Genomic DNA, 24,871 nt, shown 5'->3' with positions numbered 1-24,871 from the left:
AGCACGTTGGGTGGCACGGGATACATGCGGACGTGCATTGTCCTGTTGGAACAGCAAGTTCCCTTGCCGGTCTAGGAATGGTAGAACGATGGGTTCGATGACGGTTTGGATGTACCGTGCACTATTCAGTGTCCCCTCGACGATCACCAGAGGTGTACGGCTAGTGTAGGGGATCGCTCCCACACCATGATGCCGGGTGTTGGCCCTGTGTGCCTCGGTCGTATGCAGTCCTGATTGTGGCGCTCACCTGCACGGCGCCAAACACGCATACGACCATCATTGGCACCAAGGCAGAAGCGACTCTCATCGCTGAAGACGACACGTCTCCATTCGTCCCTCCATTCACGCCTGTCGCGACACCACTGGAGGAGGGCTGCACGATGTTGGGGCGTGAGCGGAAGACGGCCTTACGGTGTGCGGGACCGTAGCCCAGCTTCATGGAGACGGTTGCGAATGGTCCTCGCCGATACCCTAGGAGCAACAGTGTCCCTAATTTGCTGGAAAGTGGCGATGCGGTCCCCTACGGCACTGCGTAGGATCCTACGGTCTTGGCGTGCATCCGTGCGTCGCCCCACGTGTTGAGCAATACGGCGGTACGTCCACCCGGCCTCCCGCATGCCCACTATACGCCCTCGCTCAAAGTCCGTCAACTGCACATACGGCATGCTACCAGTGTCAAAGACTGCGATGGAGCTGCGTATGCAACGGCAAACTGGCTGACACTGACGGCGGCGGTGCAGAAATGCTGCGCAACTAGCGCCATTCGACGGCCAACACCGCTGTTCCTGGTGTGTCCGCTGTGCCGTGCGTGTGATCATTGCTTGTACAGACCTCTCGCAGTGTCCGGAGCAAGTATGGTGGGTCTGACACACCGGTGTCAATGTGTTCTTTTTTCCATTTCCAGGAGTGTATAAATAGGAAATCAGTTACCAGCGACGACGTTAAAATAAGTGGTTGGTCCACAGTTATTTTACTTGACGTTAACTATGTTAACACGTGACTTTTCATTGGCCTTTAATTAGTATATAAATTCATGTGTTGTTATATCTATGGACTACAAAAGTATTTGGTAACGAAGATGGTTTTATAGTTGGTGCTCACAATCTTTTGACACTGAAATGTATGGAAGCTAACAGGAGATCGAAACAAAACTGTATACAACGAAAGAAGCCGACACTCTTCTCATCTTCTTCATTAATGTTTACTGCTTGTGTCCTCGGATTAGATTTATAAGTTTACCTTCTCTTTTAGTTTGTGCGAGACTTATTTCGTCAATATAAAACTTAGTTGAGACAAATTCGTTTCCATTGACTTTCTACGACATGAATCGTTATATCCTGAAAGGGATCCAGTAGCAAATAATTACAATGTCTGACGGATAGGACAGTGGCAAATACGCTGTACTAAGTAGTACACATAAATGGTCAGAAACATCGCCTAGATAAAGATTTATAGTGGTACGGGGTTTTCTAAGATGTAAAATGCAGTAGGGTTCTTGACATAATAAGTTGAGCATGTGGTTCCGATTATATATTTAAACATAGACAGAGAACCAACTCGTGAGGCTAACGTCTTAGACCTCCTGGCAAAAAACAAGCCTAAACTTATCGAATCAGTTAACATAGAGGAAGTATCGGTTATCATAAGACTGTGATAGCACCTATGACGAATGGTCCTAGAAGGTATGCTAAGAAAGGCACGAAGAGTTATTTGCTCAGTAAGAGTGACAGCACTCAATTTTCAGAATATCTCAGTTGTCAGCATCAAATATTCAGTGAGAGGACGAAGATGTGGAGAACAAATGGAAAAAAATCAAAGGAATCGTTCAATATTCCTTAGACAGTTTAATAGTCTTGTCAGAAAAGCGCTACGTAAACAAAGAGCACTTCATATCTGATTCAACAGAAGGGAAACCTAGCTGACAGCCAAAAGCTGAACGAAGCGAAAATGAGCGTAATGAGAGCAATGGAAGAAGCATTCAACGATTTTGAAAGTAAGGCGTTATCGACCGACCTGAGTAACAAAAAACTAAGAGACTTTGATCGTATGTAAAATCAGTGAGTGAAAATCATCTATTCACTCTCTCAGCGACCACACCGGATCGAAACGGAAGATAACAGCGTGAAGGCCGAAATACAGAATTCGACCTTCCAAAGTTGTTTCACCAAGGAAGATCGCAACCCTATCCCTCCATTCAATCGTCGTACGAACGCCGAAATGGCAGATATTGAGATAACCGATTGCGGAACTGAAAAGCAGCTGCAATCGCTTAGTAGCGAAAAGGCGTCATGGCCTGATGTGATACCTATAAGATTCTGTAAAGAGTGTGCGAAAGAACTTGCTACCCTTCTGGCAGTAATTTATCGAAGATTGCTTGAGCAACGAAAGATACCTAACGACTGGAAAAAAGCGCAGGTCATTCCCGTTTTAAGAAAGGCCGTAAGCCCACTCCACACAATTATAGGCCTATAGAGGAAAGGTGCCTATTATGCGATAGTTCCCTAATATGAGACACCCTAACTGTGTTAATGTTAGAGGTTGCACTCTGGTGGAGAGTTTCTTAAACGCGCCTATTGCGTGTCAGACGACGACACAACGAGTAGGACGCCATAGTTGAGCCGGACATAATACGTAGAGGTTGATACAAAATTTATTGTGTTCGGAGTTTTTGCGGCATCGGTGTTAAGACAATATTTCAGCCTAAAGGTGAGTGGATATTACTGCACTCGTTTATTTTTGTTAGGTGTGACGGTATTACCTATAATTATTGACAATCAGTTTCATTTTCCAACGAAAGTTGTTAGCAAGTGCGTGATTCTTCGTGTAAGATGGCGAAATTCCTAATATGCAATAGCATGGGGATCCAAATACGCGACAGTGTCGCATATCACGATACCTATCGCATATTTGGGGAACTCCTTCTCTCACGATCTGTTACATGTAATGTACGCAATACTATCATGAGATAACAATATTTTATCACTTATTGTAGTAAAATTTTGGCAACTGCGTTTATTTTAATTCCATTAAATTATCACAAACAGGGATTACTTTGACTAGTCTTATGATCAGAAACTGATCTGGAACTTTCTTTCAAGGCAGTATTTTGCTCAGAAGTTGATCAATATTACTCAAAATTCAAAGTACTCCGTTCACTGTACTTATAAAAAAATAATGTAACAAATAAAATCATAGAAGTTGAAGTCCCTGATTATTGTATTTATTTTCTGTAGATGGCATTGGCACCTAAAAGGAAAACGTGGGATAAAGACGCCATGGTTCGTGCCATTACATGTCTGAGAAATGGCGAGATGCGGTACTTCAAAGCCTCAAAAGTTTTTGTTGTACCAAAACGTAGTTTGGAAAGGTATGTGAAGGGTAAAACTTGTACACTCGAGAAGCTGGTTGGTGTTCATCTTTTCAGAAGGCCTGTTCTCTCTTCTCAACTGGAAGATGAACTAGTGAAATACTGTCTTGCAATGGAAGAGAAATTTTATGCTCTTAAATGTAAGGATATACGAAGCATGGACTTCCAGTTAGCTGTCAGGAATAGGCTGAGGAATCGAAACAGACAAAAGCAGGGGATGAAGCTAAGAAAACAGCCAGAAAGTTATTTGGGGAGAAGAGTGGAAAATCTTAAGATCGTAGACCTAAAGCAGAAGAATCGTGTAGTGACTCGGCATCCGATGTCCATCTTGATGACGGTGGGGATATAGACACCAGTGATGACGATGACGCAGAGTGTCTGTTCTGTACTGAGCGCTTTTCTGAAGACAAACACGGGGAGAAATGGGCTCAGTGCACGAAATGTTATCGCTGGGCTCATGAAGATTGCGGTGTTACAGAAAACAATTTTGTTTGCCCCGGATGTCGTAAATATCAACCTAAGTAGTGTGAAATGAGTGTAGGATAACAGAAGTGAATGAACATGTAAAAATTGTATATTCATATGTCATTATTCTCCAATAAAATAATTAAAGCAAAATATTATTACTGTCTCATAGTAGGAAACCTTGATCTCATTTCTATGAAATGCCTTGGTCTTGAAGATTTAATAACTACTCTGAAAGATTATTTATTATTGCAAATACGATAATTGTATGATAAAATTAAATAACGCAGGATAATATTAACATAATAAAATATACTATTGTACTTACTTTTAGGTCTTACAAATGGGTTTACAAAAGTGTGTCTCATATTAGGCACCATTCCTCTATCGTTGACGAAAATCTGTTGTAGAATTATGGAATACGTTTTATGCTCCAGAATTACGACTTCTTGAAAATGAACATCTCCTCCATAAAAATCAACATGGACTCCGCAAAGAGAGATCCTGCGAAACTGGGTTCGCTCCGTTCCCCCCTGAAATTCACAACGGTGCTCAGGTTGATACTGTGTTCCTTGATTTCAGTAAGGCATTTGACACTTTCCCGCATTGACGTTTAATGAAAAAATTACGAACTTACGGAGTATCGGAGCAGATTTGCATTTGGATTAGAGACTTTCTTGCAGACAGAACTCAACATGTCGCTCTTAACGGAACTAAATCGACAGATGTAAAGGTAATATCCAAAGTACCACAAAGAAGTGTGATAGGACCGTTGCTGCTTACAGTATATGTAAATGATCTAGTAGAAACCTTTGGATGCTTTTAAGGCTATTTGTAGATGATGCAGTTGTCTATGCCAAAGTAGCAACGCCAGAAGATAGTAAGAATTTGCAGAACGACCTGCAGAGAGCTGATGAATGATGCAGGCTCTGGCAGTTGATTCTCAAATTAAAGAAATGTATTACATTGTGCATAAATAGGAAAAGAAATCCATTACTGTACAGTTAAACTATTGATGTCAAACAGCTGGAGATAGCGTCTGCCGTAAAATATGTAGGCGTAACTATCCAGAGTGACCTTAAGTGGAATTACCACATAAAACAGATACTGGGGAGAGCAGACACCAGACTCAGATTCATCGGAAGGATTTTAAGGAAATTTAACTCATCTACAAAGGAAAGAAGTGGCTTGTAAGGCGCTTGTTCGCCCCATTCTTGAGTGTTGGTCATCTGCCTGGGATCCCTATCAGGTAGAACAGATAGAGGAGATAGAGAAGATCCAACGAAGAGCGGCACGTTTGGTCACCGTATCATTTAGCTGGCAAGAGATGATAAACAAACTCCACTGGCAGACCTTATAAGAGAGACGTTGTGTATCACGGAGAGATTTGCTATTGCAATTTTGGGACAAAGACTACTTTGCACGAGGAGTCGGACGACATATTACTGTCCCCAACATACATCTCGCTTATTGACCACGCGGAGAAAATTCGAGAAATTAGAGCCAATACATAGGCTTACTGACAATCATTCTTGCCACGCACTGTTCGAGAGTGGAACAGGATTAGAAGGTTCAGATAGTGGTACTGAAAGTACCCTCCATCACACACCATTAGGTGGCTTGTGGAGTATGATTTAGATGTAGATGTGAGAACATACATTTACTATTCTCTTTGGCGAACTAGCTGAACTAATTATTGGCGACGACAAAAGTTCTTTGCAAATTTATTGTAAAACACAAACAACCCCGCGAGCATAGAAAAGTGTTATTACAAATAAGCAGTCAAGAGAGATAAACGAACTGAGGAAACCGATATCAGGAAGATTAGATACAGGCCACTGACAATAAAGTGAAGACAAACTGTTATTGAAAATGGATTCATGTGCCTTCATATTTCGCTGAATCGAATTTGAAAAGAAATATATTTTTAGGAAAGTGGAGTTCTCAGTGAATACAATACAACTTATTCCACTGACTCTGATTAAATAAACAAATATTTTTCAGAGGAACATTACTTCGAATAAATTAGTCTCTTATGATTAAAACAAACTCCGACCTAAATCACGTAGCTCTTCAATTTTTCTCACAAGGGTTGAGTGCACCCCGGTTACCAACAGCTCTCGGAAGACCGGAGACCACTCATCGAAGTGCTAGCCAACCACGACAGCACTTAATTTCGATGATATGATGCAACCGGATGTTACCATTGTGGCAAGGTCGTTGGCAATGTGTTATGACAGCAATTTCAAGATTACTGGTCATGCAATTTCAAGACCAAAATGTTCAGCTACTTTTAAATTTGCTGGAGAGACGCTTTTTGCCGTGAAGTCTGTTGCTGACTAGCAGCAATATGCCTTCGTAAAGCGACGTGTTTCATCTTCATTAACGCTGACTCCGTAAAGTGACTTTTTGTGGCGGAATTCCTATGAAATGATTTCGTAAGGTGATTTCAAAAAATGGTTCAATTGGCTCTGAGCACTATGGGACTTAACATCTGAGGTCATGAATCCCCTATAACTTTGAACTACTTAAACCTAACTAACCTAAGGACATCACACACGTCCATGCCCAAGGCAGGATTCGAACCTGTGACTGTAGCGGTCGCGCAGTTCCAAACTGAAGCGCCTAGATCCGCTCGGCCACACCGGCCGCTAAAGTTAGTTCACTGAAGTGCTATGAGAATCCGTTTCTCTCTACCGATGGAGAAAGGAAATCATCGTAACATTACTGTACCGACACACATAAAATGATAGTACCTATAATTTGACTTAATTTACAACAGAGTAATCTTAGCAAAGGTGAGTCAGATTCACCTATGAACGCAACACGAGCTGATCCTCAGACTTGTAGAGAAAATTGAAGGTGAACTTCTTAAAGTGCAGCCCTAAGAGATAGTCTGATGAATTATATAATCGAAAATAACCAGAAATAAAGTAAATCAGGAATATCAGTGTACACCACGTACTTTCCTCTGTACCTGAATGGTCAACGTCTCATGCATTGCAGAGGACCCGGATTCAGTTTCCGGTACTACCAGGGATTTTTTCTTGATGACAGTCCCTGAAAGGGGTGCCTCAGCGTTGTGAGGTCGTTTAAGTAGTTACTTGAGTGAGAAGTAGCGGCTCCGGGGCCTAGAAAGCCGACAACCGGTGGGAGAGCTGCGTGTTGAGCACCGACCCCAAGCCTCTTAACCGCACCTGAATGACGTCCTATGACAAACGATGACACGGCGTTTTTTACTCTCTACGGTTCCCTCTACCATAATGGAAGTTATTCCTAGGTGCCTTAGCTCATGTCCTAGCATGCTGTCCATTTTTCTCATCAGTGTGTTCTATATGTTCTGTACTTCACCCATTCGGAGGAAAATACCTCATTCGTAATTTTATCAGTCCACGTGTTTTTGAACAATCCTCTGAAACATCCGCCCGGGTTCCAGGGTTCGATTCCCGGCGGGGTCAGGGATTTTCTCTGCCTCGTGATGACTGGGTGTTGTGTGATGTCCTTAGGTTAGTTAGGTTTAAGTAGTTCTAAGTTCTAGGGGACTGATGACCATAGATGTTAAGTCCCATAGTGCTCAGAGCCATTTTGAACCTCTGAAACATCACATCCCAAACTCCTCTATTCTCTCCTCTTCCGTTTTTCCCACTGTCCATGATTCATTAATATATAATGCTGTGCTCCAAACGTACATTCTCAGCAACTGCTTGCACAAATCAATACCTATGTTTTTATACAAAGAGGCATCTTTTGACCAGGTACACTTTCTTTACCTGTGCTAGTCTGCTTTTTATGATCTCTTTGCTTCATCCGATATGGTTTACTTTCTTACTAGGGTAGAAAGCCGTCTACTTAGTAATCACCAAGTATAATCTTACGCTTTTCAGTATCCTCATTTCTGCTACTTCTCATTAATGTAGCCTTTTTTCGGTTTACTGTAATCCATATTCTGTACTCACCAGACTGTTCATTCCATTTATCTGACTGTAATTCTTCATAACTTTTACTGTGGACAGCCTTCTGTCATTCACTTGAAGTTGAGGCCACTGGTTATGCTTAGCGAGGGAAATCAATTTTAGTCAATTTAGAACTCAGCTTGGCTTCTTGTAAAGTTGAAATGGCATATTTCAATGTAGCCCAGAGCGTACCTCTGGTCTTCGAATGTGTCTAAATATATCTGAATATGATTTATAGGATACATTAGAGTGAAACTTCACATACCGTCCTCCAAGTAGATATTAATGTAATTTGTGCAACTTAAACTGGAAAGAACACATAGAAAATGTTGTGGGGAAGCCTAACCAAAGGCTGCGTTTTATTGGCACGACACTTAGAAAATTTAACAGGATGATACAGGATTTGGACTGGAAATCATTAAAAAAATCATCTTCCTCTTCAGAATGCGAAAATATTTTGTTGACACGGACCTACGTAGGGCGGAACGATCACCACGATAAAAGGAGGGAAATCATAGCTCGTACGGAATGATATAGGTGTTCATTCCCTCCGCGCGCTATACGCGATTGGAATAATAGAGAATTGTGAAGGTGGTTCGACGAACCCTCTGCCAGGGACTTAAATGTGATTTGCAGAGTATCCATGGAGATGTAGATGAATACAGTGCATTCGACAAGTCCACTGACGACAGCTAAGTGATTGACGCTGAGCAGGCGAACTAAGGAAGAGAAGAAAGCTATTTGCTCGCTCTACGAAGACAACGGGTTCGTTGCCTCGACCTTGGTAGCACAAAGGCCATAGGAGGCCGGCGTGCCGCTATAAAAAGGGAAAGTTGCGCCGCAGACAAGGCGAGTGCGGTACGAGAACCGTGCGACCGCTACAGAGCTGGGTGTCAAGAGCAGCGGCGGAAAGCGCAGAGTCACGGCAGCCGCAGAGAAGACAGGGGCCGCTTTCGTTTACGCCCTGTTGTAAAAAGGAGAAGACAAACAACGATTTCTCAGCTGCACCACAAGCCTGCTTTCTTGGAAATTCTGCACCATTACCTGATTCTCCAGTGTGCTACATCTCAAGAGGATCTGAGGACGAGAGAGTTCCGTAGGTGCAGACCCGGAAAGATTTCAAAAATTATTATTATTGGTATTGTTGGTTCTGTTGTTATTGTTATTATTGTTTTGCTTCTAAGGGATCGTACAAAATTTAGAATAGTTCTGCGAATACCGTGTTAATGGTTGGAAGTGTACATTTTCTCTGGGTTGAAGTTGATACCAGCCCGCTGGATAAATAGGTATGCTACACTAAACAGCCAAAAAAAAAGATACACCTGCCTAATATCGTGTAGGGCCCTCGCGAACACGCAGAAATACCGCACCACGACGTGGCGTGGATTCAACTAGTCTCTGAAGTAGTGCTGGAGGTTATTGACACCATGAATCCCGCAGGGCTGTCCATAAACCCCTAAGAGTACGAGGGGTGGAGATCTTCTGAACAACACGTTGCAAGACAACCCAGATATACTCAATAATTTTCAATGTTGGGGAGTTCGGTAGCCAGTGAAAGTGTTGAAACTCAGAAGAGTGTTCCTGGAGCCACTTTGTAGCTATTCTGGGCGTATGGGATGTCGCATTGTCTTGCTGGAATTCCCAAATCCGTCGGAATGTACAATGGACATGAATGGATGCAGATGATCATACAGGATGCTTACGTGCGTCTCACCTGTCAGAGTCGTACCTTGACCCGTCAGGGGTCCCATGTCACTCCAACTGCACACGCCCCACACCATTCGGATCCTCCACCAGCTTGAACAGTCTCCTTCTGACATGGGGGACCATTTTGTATTTGAATACCCTTACACGTCCATCTGCTGCTGCAATTTGAAACGAGACTCGTCCGAGCAGACAACATGGTTCCAGTAATCAACAGTCCAATGTCGGTGTTGACGGGCCCAGGCGAGGCGTAATGCTCTGTGTCACGCATTCGTACATGAAGGGTCCTTCGGCTCCGAAAGCCCATATGAATGATGTTTCGTTGAATAGTTCGCACGCTGACACTTGCTGATGGCCCAGCTTTGAAATCTGTAGCAATTTGTGGAAGGGTTGCACTTCTGTCACGTTGGATGATTCTCTTCAGTCGTCGTTGGTCCTGTTCTTGCAGGATCTCTTTGCAGCCTCTGTGATGTCGGAGATTTGACGTTTTACCGGATTCTTGATATTCACTGCACACTCGTGAAATAGTCATACGGGAAAATCCCTAATTCCTCGTTATCTCGGAGACGCTGTGTCCCAGCAATCGTGGACCGACTATAGCACCACGTTCAGACTCACTTAAATCGTGGTAACCTGCCATTGTAGCAGCAGTAACCCATCTAACACCTGCGCCAGACACTTGTTGAGTTATATAGGTGTTTTCGATCACATCGCCGTACTTTGCCTGTTTACATACGTCTGTATTTGAATACGCGTACCTGTAAGTTTCTCTGGCGCTTCAGTGGATATTCACTAAGCATCCAGTGACATCGGTGACTTGGTTTCGACCACCGGTAACGGGACAGAAGTTCCACCTTAACTCCGCCTTCATTACTGAATAAGTAGTCCTAACCCCATTTATTTTAGTGAAACGTTTCACTCAAAACATAACAAGAGTATGTCATTATCGTTAGACTTATACTATCTGATCAAAAGTGTCCATACTTGCACATATCAAGAAACAACTTTCAATATCTGCAACGGTATTTAAGGCAATTAGCGTAGAAGGACGTCCTGATTACCAAGGCTCATTACAAATTCCGTCAGTTGTGAAACCATGTTTTCATTTAGCTATCACAGTCATCTGTCTTGACGTCAGCGTAATGTGCACCAAACTCGCGGACAAGCGAGCATCAGCGAACATTGAGAATAGACAATGACACACATGCAGGATATTCCATCTCCCAGCCAACACTTGGCATGAAGATCTACGTGTTCGTCACCGCCATGAAGATGATAGGTCTGTCATCCCGCGCTAATGTCTGCTGCTGGACATGTGATCTGTTTTGTTCTCATGAGTTCACGGTAGTCGTCCTCAAAGACTACTCTTTTGTTCGTGAAGACCTGGAGAGAGTAGGAAATGCCAATCAGGGAACTATAATCAGGTTACGCCGGACATGCCATCTAAAGAAGCGCCGGCACTGCGAGGCGATGACGTTTTGGGCTCCTGGGAACGAGCAGCACACCAGTGCACTGTTGCGTAAGGCACTCCAGTTCTGCGGGCGCCGGGCGACGGCAACGGCGCCAGACACTCGGAGTGGCAACCGTTACGCTGAGTGCGGACGCAACCGCGGAGGGCCGGTCTGCGACTGGTTTGCCCAGTAACCGAGCGACCCCGTGAACGGCTCGGGGACGGATGTTGGGCAAGACTGGGCCACCACCTGTGGGGCATCCGGCAACTGTCCGAATGTGTGCCTCGGGAGGAGGGCAGCACTCTAGCCAGCATAGCAGGAGCCGATCGAAGCCCACTTACAAGGATTTAGGAAAGTCCGATCCATCCACTCTGTTCCAAACAAAAGTCCCCTTTCCACCACATACTGGATACTAGCTCTGGAGTCCACAATGGTCAAGTCGATAAGCCTACATGAACGACCAGGAGTCACATGCCCCACAACGCATCCAATGTTGGCAGTGAAGTGCAGATAGGATCAGTTTAAACTGTAATGGACCTGGCTGGGTCAAGCATAATCGAATTGACTAGAGAGAGAGGTCCTAAGTACACCTTGCAAAAATTTGTAAAATTGGTTATTGTGCAAACTGCGTGGGTTTCTTGGTATCTTACGATGCTTCTGACAAATGACTACTTACTTCCATCGTAGAAGTGATGTAATATTCGTCCTTGCCATTAAATCTGGTGCAGTATCTTATTATTTATTAAGACTTGTACGTTAAAGTGTAAACTTTTTAGCTATCCCCACCTTCCGAATTTTGTTGGCCAGCTAAACAAGTTTATGTTTCACAATCATTTAACTACGTCTTTATAGTTCTGAGGATGTCTCCAGGAACAAGGAACAAAACGATAGCAATGGAAATATGCGTTGTATTGCTGCCTAATCCGCACAAACTAATGTGGCCAAGAATACAAATACAGACAGAAAAAGTCCGCACTCTATGAGTAAGTAAAGAAGTTGGTGAAAGCTGAAAGCTCTGGACAAGCAAAAAGAGATGAACTTAATTTCATCTACCAGACTGCATTTGATCTACAATTTCTGAGATGCAAAATGGTTGCTTCTCACCGTCTTCGTTGCAAAGAGTAGGGAAGTAACTCTTTAATAATAAGTAAGGGTTCTAAAATAAGCAAACAGCAAAATTCATGATACGAACTCTGTATTTACCATTATGGATTTGCAGTTCACTGCAGAACGATTCTCCTGCCACCGACACACACTTCTCCTTGAAGAGAAGATGAGGGAAATAGGGCTAGTATGGAGGAACAGAGACAGTCTTTTTCCCTCCCTCCCTTTTCGAGTGCAATATGAAACGATGTGGCTAGTTGTAGTGCGTAGTATCCTTCATGATACACCATACATTTGCTTGAGGAGTGTGTAAATGTAGATCACATATCATGAAGATAACACGTCTGGACAAGAAAGTCGTTTGTCGTTAGGAACAGGCATTGAAATTCAGACACAAGCTGCTGTAACATGCATTTTATTTACCAGGTATAGCACACTCTGCTTGTCAGCTACCCCTGTTCGTAATGAACTTCGTCTCGATAACTTTTTAATCTAATGAAGAAGGTATGAGCACTGTACAGGGGTACTTCGTTGACCGTCCTGTGTTAGATGTCTGGATGCACCCAATTCACTGCAAAAATAATGCACGAAGCACAGTACTCTAAAGGGGACTACGTCGAGAGAGAAGTTCATTTCTTATCCCTCACTGCTGGGAATATTTTCATATTGCGTTACTGGGCCACCTGGAAATATTTTGCTAAACTGGTCCCATCTGTAAAACACGCTCCTTCTTTTGTACGTGACTCTTTAGGGGTATTCATCAGACACATTGATGTTCATTCCAGTGTACCAACAGACCCCCAGTAGGCAGACGAGCAGCACTGCGTGAGATGAGTGGGGTCATCTGGCTGGGGCGCGTACCATACCTGCTAAGCTCGTTGGAGACGAGGTTGCTGTGTGGGCTGAAGCGCGCCGGCCGCTTGTACATGCTGCAGACTAGCCGCTCGCGGCACGCCTCCTCGTTGAAGCCGAGCTGCGCGAACACGTTGTCCATGCGCTGCAGGATGGGGCTGTAGAACGGGTCGTACGCCACCTGCACCGTCGTGGCCGCCGGCGGCGGCTTCGGCGTCAGCACCTGTGGTAGAGGGCGGCGGTGGAAGAGGGCTGCATTTGCGTACAACAGCGCAGTCAGCTAGACAGACCATACCCACTTGCTGGCACAAGCCAGATGGATCACCCATCAAAAGTGAATAAGAGCTATGTCTTACTACTCTACTAAAGAACTAGTAAGTGCACTAGAAATTCATTGAGGTATAAGAGGCGATCAAAAAGTTCCTGTTCGAAGGCCGAACAGTCCAGAATCGGTAGTCAGTCACGCAGAATCGGCGTGAGAATTAAGGTAAGTATCCCATCGATGCACCAGGTTGTTTCGTAAAACGCCGTGTCCTGTTGCGTGAAGAAGTCCGTAACTGCCTGCTGCAAATTTTTCCGACAGGAATTTTCGATCCTTCAAGACCTTTTTTAAGGAGCGAAGGCGTGATAATCAAGTGTCTCCCACCAGCTTTTGTGGCCTGCAACAATGCACTCAAGGAACTTGTTGCGTCTTGTGTTCAATCGCAAGCAGCACGTAACTTAGCGCACATTTCCATGACTTTTTGTCAACAGACTTGCTTTCCTATACACATTTTTCACTCTTTGATGGAGGCCAGCTCGTATTTTTCCTTCGGGAGCCAAAAAAGAGTAGCAGGACGTTGGTCTCGTTTGGGCGCAATTGGTAATAACATCACCGTAGTTCACATTTCCGCATTTACCGCACGCATGTTGGAATGACACAGATTCTACACTAATCCCTTGACTATATGTCTGTGCTTATATATCCATATCTATGTCGTGCTACGTTGCGTATATGCTGCAGAAATGCCCTCAAACACATACCTTTTGATCGCCCTTATAAATGGAACAAACTGCGTCAAAGTGAGACAAGGCACTTAAAGATCTGTAAATTAATTCTACACAGTTTCAATTTCTTTGAGTGTAACTACCTTTAGCAAATATTTGTTATGGGGCCTATACTGAAGGAGATGGGCGAAGCCAATATCAAAATATTAATTTTTTTTCCAGACTTCAGACTAATTTCATGGGGCTCACCCCGAATTCCTCTCTTGCGCCAACCTCTTCATTACAGAGCAGCACTAGCACTGCACATCCACATTCATTTGCTGCTTGTATTCCAATCTCTGTCGTCCCCTACCCGTTTTACACCCTACATCTTCCTCTACTACCATGAAGGTAATGTCTTAACTATGCCCTATCATACTGTCCCTTCTACTTGTCAGTGTTTTCGTTTGTTACTGTCCTCGCCGATTTTGTGGAGAACCTCCTCTTTCATTATCCTATCAGTTTACACACTTTTCAACTTCCTTCCACAGCAACATACTTCAAACCCCTCGATCCACTTCACTTCCGGTTTTCCCATAACCCATGACTCACTAACATACGGTGTGTCCTCAAAAATTATCTCAGAAATTTCTTCCTCAAATCAAGGGTTATGTTTGACACTGGCAGAGTTCTTTTGGATATGATTGCCATCTTTGCCTCTGCTAGTCTGCTTCTTATTTTCTCCTTGCTTCGCCCGTCAAGGCTTCTTTTCCTTTCAAGGTAGCAGAATCCTTTAACTTTGTCTGCTTCGTGATCATCAGTTTTGAAGATAAGTTTCTCGTCATTCTCACTTCTGCTACTTCTCATTACTTAGGTCTTTCTTCAGTTTACACTCAGTCCATATGCTATATGCTATACTAATTAGACTATTCCATTCAATAGATCCTGTAATTCTTCTTCAGCTTCACTGGGGATAACAACGTCATCATTTAACCTTATCAGTGCGATTCTTTCGCCTGGATTTTTATTCTAAGTTTTTAACACTTCTTTTATTTCTGACATTGCTTCTTCGAAGTATAGACCAAACAATAAGGCCTAAAGACTGTATGCGTGCCTTACACCCTTTTCAGTCCAAGAACTTCGTTCTAGGTCTTTAATCTTATTGTCCCCTCTCGCGTCTTTTACATATTGTATAAAATCCGTGGTTCTCTGCAACTTACCCTATTTTTTCAGAATTTCGTATTTATTTCATTTCTAGCTGATTTACATTCCTGTCTTTCCCTGGAAAATTTTATGCTTCCTATTTTCCTTGATCAATTGAACTATTTCTCCTGTTGACCGTGGTTTTCTTTGCAGTTACCTTCCTGGTACCTACTGCGTGTTTGTCTGTCCAACATCTGTGACTGCTATCTTTATAGTGTCCAGTCCTTATCAACTGTGCTGCCTCCTGTGTATTCCTTATTCCTTATCGTAGTATCCTCATCTTTACCGAACTTCAAACGCACCTTATCATCCCTCAGTACTTCAGTATCTCACTTCCGTCCACACTCGTTCTTCAGGACAATTCGTGTGAACTTCAGTTTACTCTTCATTGATACTAAACTGTGATCTGAATCTGTATCTGCTTCTGTATATATCTTACAATCCAATATTTGATTCGGAACCTCTGTCGGCCCATGATGCAATCCAACTAGAGTCTTCCCGTGTCTCCAGGGATTTGCCAAGTAGACCCCTCCTTTTGTTATTGATAATTCAATTGCCAAGTAGATCCCTCCTTTTGTTATTGATAATTCAATTATACATTCTCTCCTCTGATTCCTACTACCAAGCCCGTATCTCTTTCTTCACTCCTTTCCCCACAACCGCATTTCAGTCCCCAATGACTATCAGATTATCACCTCCCTTTACGTACTGAATTACTCGTTTAATAGCCTAGTATAACTTCTGTATCTCTTCATCTTCTGCTTGAGATGTCGGCATGTACACCTTAACTTCTGCTGTCTGCGTTCGTTTGCTGTCGAATCTGATAACAACCCTATCGCTGAACCATAGTGACCCTCTCTCTACCACACCTTTCAATTAATAACAAATTGTACTGCCGTTAAGCCATCTGCTGCTGTTACTATTAGCCTTTGCTGTTCTAACCGGAAAGACTGACATTTTTTTTCATTTTACTTTACTTCACTGAACACACCCTCCCCCTCTCCCCGCTCCGCCGAGCCTTTGTATTCCCTTGTCAGGTTTTACAGTTTCCCTGTTCTCTACTATGTTCTAACTTCTAACATTCCCTGTTCAAACTTGTAGAGTGTTACCATTTCGTTGGTTATTCCGTCCTTTTATGGTGGTTTCTTCTCCTTGAGATACTAAAGGGGGATTAATCCGGGGTCTTTTGACAGTGGAGAGATCATCATCGCCCTTGATTTGATTTTATCAGGGAAGCAAAAACAACATTGGTCAAGCTCGCTGTTGCCCGCACTGAAACAGAGTTTATTGTGAGTCATCGCCCTTTCTCAACTACAGGCTTTACGTCCCGTCCGTACACTTGATGTGTCCTTTATGCACTGCTTTCCATTGCCTGCTGAATCCTCGTGCCTTTGATGATTCTTTCGCCTTTCAGGGGAAGTTTCCCGTCCAAGGGCAAGATAATGCCCTGAACCTCTGTCCACTTCTCCAGGCTCTTTTACAAGGCCATTAGCAGAACGAGTGCGATTTCTTATGTCATTGCTGATAGTTTTTATTCAAAATTTATATTGTGATTTGTTTCGACCCCGTAAGGGAGGACGACTTGATTACTTATGGAAGACGCTACCCCCAGACGAAGAGGTTTCATCATTTACTGTGAGCAGTTAGAAATACAATTTATATAACTACATCCGAAGCTAAGGTTGTGAAGTATTGGCTTTTTCATATTGGCCACGTTTCTCCGCAATGACTTTTCCGTCTGTGTTGTGCTTAATGAATTATGGTCCGGTTAACATGTGTAATGTTCGATTTTATAATGAAATAGAAACCAGGGGGATGAAACTATCTAACACCTGCAATCACGTTCGTCGATCCGACTTGTCATGTCATTTACTACGTGTTAATTTCGTGCTTCCATATGTTGACATGAAGAGTTATATATGCTAGAAACCCATTGAACTGACAGCGAGAAGTAGAGGATTTCGAGTGTGGTTCTTCTACAAATGTGGAGAATGATATTTGCTGTCTATTAAAGTCGCATAGACAGGCAAGGACGTTTTCAAAGGCGGCACTGCTTTCAACAGAGTCCACAAATAGGATTCATGCACGATTGAGCTCCTTTGCACATCAAACTTTGAGTCCAGCAGCTTTTATAATCACGATTTGCCAATAACGGAATCCGTATTGTGACCTCTTCTTGTGAGGCTATTTTAGAAACTACAGGTGCACATATGTCGACCGATGCCATTTTTGATGTTGAATACAAATTGTTTCCCAACATATATCAGGAATAATAAGAGTTTAGAGTATCGTGCCTCATATGACTTCTGTACTGTCTTTTGGCCGTTATCTATAGTTAATGCTAAATTCACGAACGAAATTTCAGAGGTTGTTCACGATTATTTCCTACGTGTTTTGGTGTAAGTGATTCGTTGTCTCCTATGGCTCCTTACAGTGTGAATTTATTTCGTTTGGTCTCTGTACAACAGAGTAGATTTCGGCGGTATGCCCTGTATGTCTATTTTGAAACAAATTTGTTTTATTCGCTCACGGTGGTTTCTGCTTACAACAATAATGCCGACTTTACTCTTTGTCCTGAAATTTACATTCAGTGTTGTGGCAGGTCTGTATTTCCACTAGTTTTGGTTCTTATGTCAACAGTCTTACACAACATTTCGAATAGGTTTAGTGGTGAAGAGGTGGCCGTTATGGGAATACCTGGTGAATGATATCACTGAATGCAAGGGAAGAGGGCTAGAGCGACTCTATACATAACTGATTCACGGTGACAACAACCTCACTACACTAGTTTTGCATTGATGATTGTTACATTACTCTGCGTCTTATATTGTACCGTTTCATAATTGCATAACACTTGCTTTCTCACACTGTGAAGATATTTTAACGGAAATGAAGGTAACTTGGGTAGCAAACCGAATAAATCATATCTATTTTACTACTCTGTTACAAGCCACCAAAGACCACTGTCTCTTCTGAAAAAATACTAAAAAAATGAACTTTAATGACCACTGAATTTTTATAAGCGTAGGCGCCCTTGGCCATTGTCACAGTCAATAAAGTTCTTCTGGGTCTGCGACCACTTTGTCAATGTGTAGCATTTCTACACAATGACAATGCGGTCACGGACCCAAAAGAATTTTACTGACTTTAAATCTTTTGTCAGTGAACTGATTGTGCGTTGGTAGGTGTGGTGTGAACCACATCTTACAATTTTTTATTTCACTCAGCAATATTGCAAACATGAGCTTATTATAAAAATTGGTGACTCAGCTGGAGAACACTGTACTATTGAGATAATATCCTGAGTTTCAGTGTCAACACAAACCTATACATACAGTATTTCTGTGGAAACGACATCGTTTCACTGTTAATGAAGTCTGGATTATTCTGGTTTTTGAAATGATCCGTAGCATCGAATCATCCAACATTTGAATCGTTATAAAGTTATTTTATGATTGACAACCGTGAAAACTGGGTTTGAGTGTGATACAAGGATATGACCTCGACGGTTTTAAGGACTCCGGTTTAAGTTGGCATTTGTGTGACTAAACGGAAGGTGTAGAGCGAGTGCAGGAGGAAATTTGCGAAAGTGGCCCACGTGGGGGTTTCGCTGTATCGGCGCTCGTCTCCGGAAACAAGAAAAACAGGACACAAAGTAGGACTGTGCTTGATACGAACTTTCGCTCGCTGCTGGCAGTGACCACAGGCATCGGGGTTATTCCGCTAATCTCCTAGCGAGGCATTCCATTCGTCACGGCCTTCTGTGCACTCCTTTTTTGTCACACAAGCTGTGAGAGGTTCGGCAATGGGGGGGTGTTGGCGGGTTGGGGGGGGGGGGCGGAGCTGTAGCAAGAAATAAAGGAGATCCCATAAGACAGAACGAAGTTGTGATGTTGCACGTACGACACATTCCAGATGATCCTCGTTATAGACACTGTAGTACGTATAGCCAGCTTCTGAAGACTGAGTTATACTCCATATTCGGTACTTTTCAAATCTTGTTTGAAATATCTCATTTATGCTTAACTTCAGCTTACATAGCAGAATTCATGAGTTGGCAGGTCATAAATCAATTTTTAAAGAGCATATTTTTATCGACTAATCGACTAATGATTCACTATATAGCCATTCGTATGAATAACAAGTACAATCTTGACAATGCATCACTTAAATAATGCGGTAAATAGCTCTGCAGTATACTGGTAAGCTAATTTTTCCATCAACGTCTTTGAACAATGACGGACACCAGACTCACTTCTTGATACGGAAGAAAAAATAACACAATGGCTGTTTCACGTATACCAGTAGAGGCAAAGGTATTTAACATTTCTCAAATTTATCATTTGTTTTCCTGTGGTCTACAAATCATGTAAGTGCCTAAAATTCATTTACCTGATTTTAAAACACACCTTTCAAGGGTAACCTCTCAGTCTGATTTCTAAATGTATTTGCATCAATCTACAAGAAATTAAGTTCTTTATAATTAAGGCTGGATTTCTCTCCAACACATAGATGGCAATGCAATAAAAACATCTCCTGCGTTAGAGAAGATGACTTTCTTTATGTTGCTGAGTAGCAGTCATACAATGAACACACGTCTATTCGACTGTAAACAGTCAAATGGTGGTGTGTTCATTACAAAAAAACACTTAATATTGTCGAACTTGTGTTTCATTTAATGACTAGTTCTTTTATTATTGGGTGGTAAGAATATTAAGTTAAATAATTTTGTTGGTGTTCATTTAACTATTTTGATCACCGCCCTGGCTCGCACTAGATAGAAAAAAGAAGATAGAAGCAATATAGCTCTCTCGGAAAACGGTCTATATCTGATTGCAGTCACGTGATTCCAAAATTAAAAGTGCTGCAACGATCAGTAAGATGAGAACACATCCTTGTCAAACTATGCCGTTTCTCCGCGTTTACCGACTTCACTGTCACTGGGTCACTGAACTAAAAGCTTCTTCTAGGTTCTGAATGCTTAGTAGTCATCATGTATTTTAAAAGCGTAAGCTTTGGATCAGTGAAGACAGGATAGCATGGAAGCTGAAGGATTGCAAGTCCTTCGAATAGTTCCCAGCAATAAAAAAAAGTACGAATAATTCACTACTGAACAGCCATTTTGCATCAGGGCTGTGATATATCAATTAGTGTGTATTCTGGAGTGTAGAATCAGAATCTATCTTTCAAAATGTACAAGTGCGTAAAAATATTTAGATTTTAAGGTTTATTATTGCTTATTGTCCATTTTTCGTATTTCGATATTTACTCGTCATTCGTTTAGATGTGTGTTTCTTTAAAAAATTTGGGGTATACTTAGAAAAACAGCTAGATGGCAGTTTGATAAAGACTATTCACTTTACATACCTGAGGTCAAGATAATCCATGGCGTGAAAGAGACTTTGTGATCTAGTCCACGTTGAAACTCGCCTGGTGCAATTGTGAAAATTACCTCGACGCAACAGTATGCGACGAGTCTGTTACCTCAGTGAGTTATTCTTGTGAGAGATAATGGAACGTTTTGGTGTTTAAAACTTACACTTACTACAAGTGGCAACTGGCAGACGTCGTCGATGTCCCAACTTTTGCTGTGTGTGTATGGGAAATTCAGCCCAAAGTCTCAAAGAAAACCGGTAACTGATTTAGTTAGGAAGGCATATAAACCGTATTTAGATCGACTTCTTAGTGATCAAGGTGAAAATTTTCATGTCATATTGATTGCTGTCACTTTAACTGAATGACTGAAAGGAAAGCGAACCATGCCATTCGTTGCTCCAGTGGTATGGTGTGAGTCTGAAGACCATTTCTCGGAATGTTGTTTCTGTCTTGCAAATTCTGCAAGGCTAGACATTGCTAGACAAAGCTAGACCCAAACTAAAGTATCCACACGTATCTTGAGTGCATTTTTTGGCCCCGAAGTGAAGGGTTGCCTGTTCCTGTTTCTGACTTCGAAGCTGTGGTATCAGAAATAGTTGTTTCTTCTCTTTCAAAGCTGTTGGGGAGGGCGTATTGGGCAACAAAAGAAATGATAATTAGGTTTTTATTTTGGGTGGTCTGTTACACAGTCACAGAAACGTGGGGTGTCGAATGTCGCGTAAAATTTACCTTTTACATTATCATGTTGGTTTATCTAGGGAAAATTTGGGAACCATAAGCGATGAACAGGGTCTCCGCTTTCACGACGACATTTGCACCGTTATCAAGGTCACTGGAACCCGTTGGTGACGGGGGACCACAGTTTGGGTCTTGTTAGGGAGAGTTATGAAACGGAAAACTAAAGAAGAGCACCGTTTTGTCACACTTTTCATATCCCGAAGAAAATTATAGCTGAAAGTAAGTTGTGAGGTAGTTTACACCTTCTATTGGCATCATGTCCACATACATGGTATCTCTCTAAGAGCCGTCAGGCGCATCTTTTTCTGGTGTTTCGTCAGGAATTTGCAATTCTATTTTTGCCACATGTAGGTGGAGTCAGTCCAAACGAATACTGCTCGCCGCGTCTTTCATGCGACTCCCGGCATCGATGGAAAGCGTCGGCTTGTTTCCTGTTACAAATAAAGCGATTTTTGGAGTGGGATTCTGCGCCCCCATTCGACAGCACGGTCCCAAAATAATCTAGCACGATATTCGTTTTTCCGATGTGTACCAATGGAGACAGTACAACACAAGGAATAATCAGTATTCCAGTAGCGACATCACTGCCCTGTCTCCCGTTGGCTGCTACTGTTGTGTAGAAGCGCCGTGCTCGGTCGCTGTTGGAGTATTGACTATTCTTCATGTTCTGTCGTTCCTCTTAATATACATCGAATATTGCACAAGATTGATCTGGTAGCGCTCTATCAAATGGGCATATAAAACTCCGATTTAAAAATCATTTACTTTGGAACGGGAAACAAACCGACAAATTCCGTCGATGCTAGGCGTCACATGAATGACGCGATGAGCAGTATTTGTTTAGGCTGAGACAAGCTACATCTTACAAAAACGAAATTGCAAATACCGGCAGATAGCTAGAGAAAATGTGCTTGTGGACCCGTAAGAGAGACACCCAGTACACGTATTAAATAGTATTCAGTTCCAAATTTCAGAATATTTATTTCTTCTTTGTTTTGAGTCCGTCAGTGATTGCAAGTACTGTTTTTGATTCTGCTGTGTATCTATGAGATGTGACGTGACAGCGAAAAAGATGATTTTGCCAGTGAATTCAGAGGCGCCTACTACTTTCAAACCAGTAAAAAAGTTTAAATAAATTAACTAGTCTAAGCATCTATTTCAACATGCAACTAGAAAATCTTCCACGGCAACTGGTAGTATTTAGCACTAACTTGAAGTAAAAATTACAAGTACACTACTGGCCATTAAAATTGCTACACCAAGAAAAAATGCAGATGATAGACGAGTATTCATTGGACAAATATTTTATATTAGAACTGACGTGTGAGTACATTTTCACGCAATTTGGGTGCATAGATCCTGAGAAATCAGTACCCAGAACAATCACCTCTGGCCGTAATAACAGCCTTCATACGCCTGGGCATTGATTCAAAAAGAGCTTGGATGGCGTGTACAGGAACAGCTGTCCATGCAGCTTCAACACGATACCACAGTTCATCAAGAGTAGTGACTGGCGTATTGTGACGAGCCAGTTGCTCAGCCACCATTGACCAGATGTTTACAATTGGTGAGAGATCTGGAGAATGTGCTTGCCAGGGCAGCAGTCGAACATTTTCTGTCTCCAGAAAGGCCCGTACAGGACGTGCAACATGCGGTCGTGCATTATCCTGCTGAAATGTAGGGTTTCGCAGGGATCGAATGAAGGTTAGAGCCATGGGTCGTAACACATCTGAAATGTAACGTCCACTGTTCAAAGAGCCGTTAATGCGAACAAGAGGTGACCGAGACGTGGAACCAATGGCACCCCAAACCATCACGCCGGGTGATACGCCAGTATGACGATGACGAATACACATTTCCAATGTGCGTTCCCCGCGATGTCGCCAAACATGGATGCGACCATCATGATGATGTAAATAGAACCTGGATTCATCCGAGAAAATGACGTTTTGCCATTCGTGCACCCAGGTTCGTCTTTGGGTACACCATCGCATGCGCTCCTGTCTGTGATGCAGCGTCAAGGGTAACCGCAGCCATGGTCTTCGAGTTAATAGTCCATGCTGCTGCAAACGTCGTCGAACTGTTCGTAGAGATGGTTGTTGTCTTGCAAACGTACCCAAATGTTGACTCAGGGATCGAGACGCGGCTGCACGATCCGTTAGAGCCATGCAGATAAGATGCCTGTCATCTCGACTGCTAGTGATACGAGGCCGTTGGAATCCAGTACAGTGTTCCGTATTACCCTCCTGAACCCACCGATTCCATATTCTGCTAACAGTCATTGGATCTCAACCAACGCGAGCAGCAATGTCGCGATACGATAAACTGCAATCGCGATAGACTACCATCCGACATTTATCAAAGATGGAAACGTGATGGTACGCATTTCTCCTCCTTACACGAGGCATGACAACAACGTTTCATCAGGCAACGCCTGTCAATTGCTGTATGAGAAATCGATTGTAAACGATCCTCATGTCAGCACGTCGTAGGTGTCGCCACCGGCGCCAACCTTGTGTGAATGCTCTGAAAAGCTAATCATTTGCATTTCACAGCATCTTCTTCCTGTCGGTTAAAGTTCGCGTCTCTAGCACGTCATCTTCGTGGTGTAGCAATTTTAATGGTCAGCAGTGTATTAACAACTCAATGCCTACCTGTAAGCCTATAAGTAGGGCAGGAAGACAGAAATGTTTCAGCAGGATATTTTGTTGCTGTACTTCGTCGCCGGAAACGTTCACCACATCATCTCTACAACAGCCAAAATTTTTAAAACGTAAAGCCTGTTTCACCTATGTTCAATTCTAAATCGTTCTGTTACGTAAGAGGGAAATCTTACACAACGGCCTTAACGGACCAAACTGATGTATCCAGAACGTTCACTTCGACAATATGCTTAACAACGGTAATTCGCTATTTTTAGGACAGTTGAAATGTAAAGACAGCATTTTTATTAAGTTTTCACTGCTCATTTATACCAAAACTAAATGACCTTAACTACACTGGTGCGGAACTGCTTTGTGGAACATCTGTAATATTTCTCTGTGACATTATGGAACAGGACACGTGCCTACTTCAGGACTGTGGCGCGCTGCTGTTAAAGTGGGTGGACAAGGAGACAGCGTACCTGGAGGCGTATCCTGCTTTGCTGCTGCTGCAGCAGCTGCTGCTGCTGGAGCTGTTGCTGCTGCTGGAGCTGCTGCCGCTGCTGCAGGCGCAGCTGGTACAGCTTGGTAAGGTCGGTGCGCCGGTCGCCCTGCGCCTGCGCTGGAGACGCCTTGGTGTGCGTAGCGACGGCGGGGCTGTACACGGGCGACGGCCGCGCACCCACCGACGCCGCCGTCGGCGCTCCCCCAGAGTTGCTGTTCACACGCAACACCACATTGGATACACACAGAGCACGTCGCAAGCATGACATTTAACTCATCGGGGATGCCATCAACGTTTCGTAAAAAGTCTAACATACTGAAACACAAAGTTCGACAAATGATGGTAGCAAGCGCGTGTTTTTATCTAATCTTATAATATACTCCAATAAGTGCGCTCTTTTTAAATAGGACCACATGTACCAGATTAAGTATATTTGGGAGATGACGAAACGGGTGGATCTTAATAAAACTTTTCAAAAAGTGACGATATATAGCAAATCTGATTGATTCTCACGATATGCGAGTGAACTGACGCATTTTGGAAAC

The 24,871-nt window shown here is 42.9% G+C and overlaps 1 protein-coding gene across 1 annotated transcript in view; it reads right to left on the bottom strand.

The window, feature by feature from the left end:
* The window catches only part of LOC126354279 (uncharacterized), a 149,595-nt gene that overhangs the window by 47,250 nt on the left and 77,474 nt on the right, over positions 1–24,871 (bottom strand). The window contains exons 4-5 of the mRNA XM_050003822.1: positions 24,304–24,538; positions 12,911–13,119 (exon numbers count right to left, since the gene is read on the bottom strand). Coding sequence (XP_049859779.1) covers positions 12,911–13,119; positions 24,304–24,538 — 444 coding nt within the window. The remainder of the gene's footprint in view (positions 1–12,910; positions 13,120–24,303; positions 24,539–24,871) is intronic.

This window comes from Schistocerca gregaria, chromosome 3, assembly GCF_023897955.1.
Source record: "Schistocerca gregaria isolate iqSchGreg1 chromosome 3, iqSchGreg1.2, whole genome shotgun sequence".
Taxonomy (NCBI): Eukaryota; Metazoa; Arthropoda; class Insecta; order Orthoptera; family Acrididae; genus Schistocerca; species Schistocerca gregaria.
Note: the sequence above shows the minus strand (reverse complement) of the source record. Positions and strands in the feature narration are given on the sequence as shown.